Source organism: Punica granatum, chromosome 4, assembly GCF_007655135.1.
Source record: "Punica granatum isolate Tunisia-2019 chromosome 4, ASM765513v2, whole genome shotgun sequence".
Lineage (NCBI taxonomy): Eukaryota > Viridiplantae > Streptophyta > Magnoliopsida > Myrtales > Lythraceae > Punica > Punica granatum.
The window spans coordinates 27974266-27979867 of record NC_045130.1 but is presented as its reverse complement, the minus strand read 5'-3'; the positions used below and the strand labels follow the sequence as shown (position 1 = coordinate 27979867).

Genomic DNA, 5602 nt, shown 5'->3' with positions numbered 1-5602 from the left:
AAGGGTACGTCGCATGGTTGGACCGTCGATTAGGCCCCCAAAAATCCCCTCTCGATTTCAAGGAATTGACACCCTTGAGTCGGGAGCCCCCATCCTTACGTAGCACGGTCCCTGTAGTGCCAAAACCATGCATTCTGCAGGAGCTCCACGCCATCCTCCTACCCGACTTCAACAACAGTCCTTGAGTCGGCCTGCGCGCCAATTTGAATATTTTTTCCTTCTGTTCTTGAGAGAGATGTGCGATGTATAATATTCATTAAGCCGTGGGCATTTTTATTTCATGCATACATGCATCATCCAATTTCAAAATTAGGGTGTCATTTGTATTGACTAGTCTTAAATCGATCTTCCTTTCATCTTGGTAAGGGATGTCACGCTCGGTCTCCTGCCCGCGCCTCGACAGAGTCACACCACCGCTCGAGGAGATTACTCGTATATGGGGAGCATTACGCCCAGTCGACTGCCGTTACATCTCTGCGTTCATAAGGGATATCCCTTTGCTGGCTACTCGGCAAGTTGATTGGAATTTCCTCGAAGCCGCCATCGCATTCTGGAATCCAAGTCGTGCCGTCTTCGACATACAGGGTACCGAGCTCACGCCAACCATTGAGGAGTACCGGACACTCATCGATCGAACCGCAGTTGTCCACGGCATCGTAGAGCCCAACTTCCACACCACCCGACCAACCCTAGTCTCACGCCTACTCAGGGTTCCCACGACTCGTTTGAATGCTGAACTCGCATACTCCGGCAGCACGGAGATTGCAATCGAGAAACTCCTATTTTTTATTAAGTCACGAGCGCATAGGGTCCGGGGGGATTTTCTTCGAAAGGATTTATGTCATGCTGTTCTATTGCTAATCTTTGGAACCCTCTTATTCCCTCGCTCGCATAGTCTCATCGATGCTACCTTGGCCAGTGTTGTCCTCCAAGTGGTCGGAGGGTGTGGTTATGAGGTAGCCCTCGTGGCTGAGACCATCTGGTCCCTCGACCGCGTCTTGAGAACATGCGACCGAAGGATATGAGGATCCCCTATGCTTTTACAAATTTGGCTTCAGAGTCACGCAAACCCTCTGCGTCTGTTGCGCTCGATTATGTATTTTAATGGTCCGGAGTCAATTATTTCTCGATTGCTACCCCTCCTGCGTGTGGAAGAACGCAAGGTCTCTGAGTGGATCAAAATTTTTCGTGAAATAGCACCTAGGGGCTTCAAGTAGCGTGCTGCGTGGATGCCACCCGGACCCATGGCCCTTAGGTGTCCTGATTTTTATGGAGTCCCACTCATGAGTCATGCAGGGTCCACCACTTATTTTCCGGCGCGAGTAGTGAGGCAGCTCGGTGGCTTACAGACGGTCCCCGAGGATACGGCGCGAACTAGATTTGAACATACTTGGCGGGAGGATCAGACACCCGCAGATCGCCAAAGTAACATCGAACAGGTCCTGGATGCGTGGCGAACTGTGATTACCGAGCGTCCATACTTCCCCGAGCATCCGACCCTTGATGAGCGGGATTTCCAGGCTACAGAAGAATACATCATTCGCTTCTACCGATGGGGTCCAGCAGCACACGAGGATCTCGTCAACTCTCCGCGAGTCGAAGATGGCAGGTCACCCGGCGCAACTCCCACTCCAAATATGTCCATCCAAACCGAGCTCACTCATCTCAAAGCTGAAAGAGATCATCTTCGTCGAGAAGTCGCAGAGAAGGACGAGCAGCTTGTTGATCAGCGCCAACTACAGAGAGAGCTCGCCCAGACTCGTGCCGAGCTACAGAGGTGCGATCAGGAATTGGCACGAGTAAACGCCGCTTTGGAGAGGTCTAGGAAAAGGGCCCGCAGGGGTCCATATACACCCTAAGATAGACACCCCCGCTAGACCCTCGAACTAGGGCTTTCCACGGCGATGGTTACTTGGTTCCCGGGCGTGGTGGAAGATCGATTTAGGACTATTTCTTTTAAAAATTTGCATTGTATTTTGGATCGTTCGGAGTCAATACAAATGGCAGCATTAGTTTTCAAATTTCATGCATTTCCTCTTTTATTCAATACCTTATTCATTTTAAAGAGAATCTTTACTCACGCACTTATGGAATCTAGGTGTTAACAACTGGCGGCACCTCATCGATATCCCACTCGTTTTCAGCAAAGAATGGCAGAAGAAAATCAATTAGCTGTCTTTGAGGAAGATACGCCTATCACCCTAATTCATTCTCAAGCACCGACTATGCATGCGCCACCACCACCCATGTCTCCTGCAGGCGTGCCACCAGCACATCGGGGAACTTCCCCAACTCATCTTCAGCCACCTGTATCTTCGGGCCAACACCCGGCATATTCAGGAGGGCAGCCATCTTCCGCAGCTGATGATCGTGCACGTATTGCAGTACTTGAGAGCACGGTCAATCAACTGGCTGCCACCATGGCCACCAATATGGCCGAGCTCATGGCCCTACTCAAAGGCCCAAATCGCGCTTCTTCGAGCTTCACCCCACCTCCTGGGTACGGGCCAGCGGTCGATCCAAGCCCATGGGCCCAGCCGACCTTGATTCCTGATAATGGAGATACGTCTGCCCCAATGATAGTGAACGCGCCGGCGGCCCATCCGGTTAACAATCTTCCAGCACCACCTGCTTCAGCGACAATGTTGGAACCACCTACGCTCGTACCTCCACCGATCTCCACATCAGTCCCGGTTTCGGTCTCTGCGTCGGTCCCAGCTCCGACTTCCGCTGTCCCACCGCCGATCATATTCCTGCCTACAACTGCCCAGGCTCCTGCTCACACTGCTGAACCTCCCCCGTACCAAGCTCCACAACCCCATATCGGCCTTTCTTACCAAGCTCCACCTCCCATAAATATAGCCTATTCTGAACCGGGCACGCCGAACCACGCGGCCCCTAGAGCTCCACCCACAAATTTTCTCCCGGAAACGGGGATTGAACAGGAACAGAGATTGAAGAAGTTGGAAGAGAATATCCGAGCCCTACAATCGGGCGGCTCCCGCCTCGATGCCGGCGACGGCGATTGGAGTCTTTTCCCAAGCATGCAGCTACCCCCAAAGATTAAGGTACCTGAATTCCAGAGGTACTACGGCACGACCGACCCTCGTCACCATCTCCGTCACTACCGGGAAAAAATGCTGCAGTACTGGGACTACGAAGAGTTTGTCATCCATACGTTCCAGGATAGTTTGGCAGGAGCGGCTCTGGATTGGTACATGTCATTGAAAGCTGCAGATATCCCCACGTGGGCAGACCTCTCAAGCAAATTCATCGACCAGTACAGGTACTGTACGGAGACGCCCCCGACTCTGCTGGAACTCAGCATGATGGAGATGACCGAGGACCAGGGCTTCGAGGCCTATGCAGTGAAGTGGCGAGCTAGAGCGGCGAAGCACGTCCCTCCGATCAGTGAGGCACAGCAGATCCAATTATTCCACTCCACTCTTAAAGGGGCCTACTACTTGCACTTGTTGGCCCACACGTCTTCATGCTCCAACATTATCGACGCCGGAAAGAAGCTCGACATCGGCATTAAGCTCGGCAAGATAGAAGGTCCGGTCGAGAAAAAGGAGGGAGAGTCCTCGAAGAGGGCCGCCACTGGGACAACGGGAAACAGGAGAGGGAAAGACACATCCGTCAACGCTGTCAACTCAGGGCACCAAGCTCCCTAGCAATATTCCATAAGCTACAAGCCCGCACCACCGGCCACTCAAGCGTATGCCCCACCTTCGGTGCATTATCAACAACAACCCCCAACACAGCAAGCTTACTATTCCGCTCCGCCGGCTTCCTTTCCGTCGTCGGTCCCGCAGCAATACGCCCATAATTATGCCCCTGCTCCTCCTCCGATTCAACAAAGTAGGCCCCCGGCTTCGAGAACTCCTCAGCCGGTGCAACGGGCTCCTGCTCCGCAAGATCAACAGGGCATCGCAACACAAACGCGGCGTAAACAGTTCTCACCTCTGCCGGCTCCGCTCTCCCACATATACCGGCAACTCCTCGCGGGTAACAAGATCCGATCAATAGCACCTAACCCTGATTTCGACCCAACCATCCAAGATCAGAGTCGGCGCTGTGAGTACCATCAAGGCGCACCCGGTCACACCACTGACAATTGTTGGAAACTACGGGAGAGGATCCAACAGTTGATTGATGACAAGCAACTCACGTTCAACGCCGTCAAACCCCCGAACGTGCAATCAAATCCTCTTCCCGATCACGGGTCGAGCCCGGGACCCAGCATTAACATGATCGGTGTTTGCGCTATAGGGGAGTACGAGACCGGACAGGAGGCACCGGCCCCATTTGTGATCGAATATGTTCCTGCAGAAGCTGGTGTAGGGTACGCAGGGTTCGGTGCCACGCCCGCCCCATTCGTGATAGAAGTCCCCGCACGAGAGCCATATCAAGACAGCAAGGTCCCGTGGACCTACGAGGGAAGTGTTGGGAACCTCGAGAGCCAATTTAGCGTCATGGGCGTGACGCGCTCGGGTCGAGTCTATGAAAATCCGAAGGCTGCAAACAAAGGGAAAGCCCTGACAGTGCCCGGAGTCGCCCCGGAAGCTTCGTCTATTCCCTAGAAGAAGGTGACTGAAGAGGAGGCCGAGGCTTTCATGAAGATTATCAAAGCAAGCGAGTACAAGGTTGTTGAACAAATGGGCAAGTCTCCGGCCCATATTTCGCTACTCGCCCTCCTCTTGGGTTCAGAGCCACATCGTGAAGCGCTTCTGAAGGTCCTGACAGCAGCGCAGATCCCCAAAGAGACGGCTCCAGAGGGGATTGAGGAGACTATCAGTTCGATCTTCTCCAACAACATTTCATTTTCAGATGATGAACTTCCCTCAGAAGGGTGGGCACACTCGCGGGCACTACACATTGTCTGCAAGTGCAATAACTTTATCATCGGTCGGGTCATGATCGACAATGGCTCGGCACTCAATGTTTGCCCGGTTTCCACGTTGAAGCAGATGAACGTAGACTTTAACCGCATCCGCCCGAGCAAAACTGCGGTTCGAGCCTTCGACGGCTCGCGGAGGGAAGTAAATGGAGAGATCGACCTGGTGATCGAGGTGGGTCCCTGCTCATTCGCTGTTACGTTCCAAGTCCTAGACATTCCGAACGCTTTCAGCTTGTTGCTCGGGAGACCGTGGATCCATGCAGCTGGCGCCGTTCCTTCGTCCCTACACCAAAGGATCAAATTCATCGCAGAAGATCGACTTATCACGGTCAAGGGTGAGGAGGACTACGCCATTTACAAAGAGACAGCTATTCCCTACATCAGTATCGGGGACGATCAAAACCTCCCCTTCCATTCATTTGAAACCATCTCCGTCATTCGAGACTACGGAGAGATCGGTCCAACTCGCGCTGACCGCATGGTGGGGAAGGTTTTGCTGCGCCACAATTACATCCCCGGCACCGGACTCGGAGCACATGGGCAGGGGATCAACCGCCCCATCGAGGTCGAAGAGTACAAGAATAGGAGGGGACTCGGTTTTCGCCCTTCCTGTCACGAGATTATTGAGGCCCGCAGGGGCAAGCACCTTCACCGTCTCGCTGCACGCTATGGAAAGATCAACAGGGGCATCCCGGTTCAGCC

General features: G+C 53.4%; 1 protein-coding gene across 1 annotated transcript; it reads left to right on the top strand.

Moving 5' to 3' along the window:
• The first annotated feature begins 3044 nt into the window (after window positions 1-3044).
• LOC116204268 lies at window positions 3045-4583 on the top strand. The gene is made up of 2 exons (XM_031536347.1): window positions 3045-3647; window positions 3765-4583. The coding sequence occupies exons 1-2, from the start codon at window positions 3045-3047 to the stop codon at window positions 4581-4583; spliced, it is 1422 nt and encodes a 473-aa protein (XP_031392207.1).
• Window positions 4584-5602: the final 1019 nt, after the last annotated feature.

Coding starts and splice junctions, on each gene's coding strand:
- LOC116204268 (XM_031536347.1), top strand. CDS start 3,045: ATGCAGCTACCCCCAAAGATTAAGGTACCTGAATTCCAGAGGTACTAC. Junction 3,648..3,764: donor AAGACACATCCGTCAACGCT/GTCAACTCAGGG, acceptor CCCCCAACACAG/CAAGCTTACTATTCCGCTCC.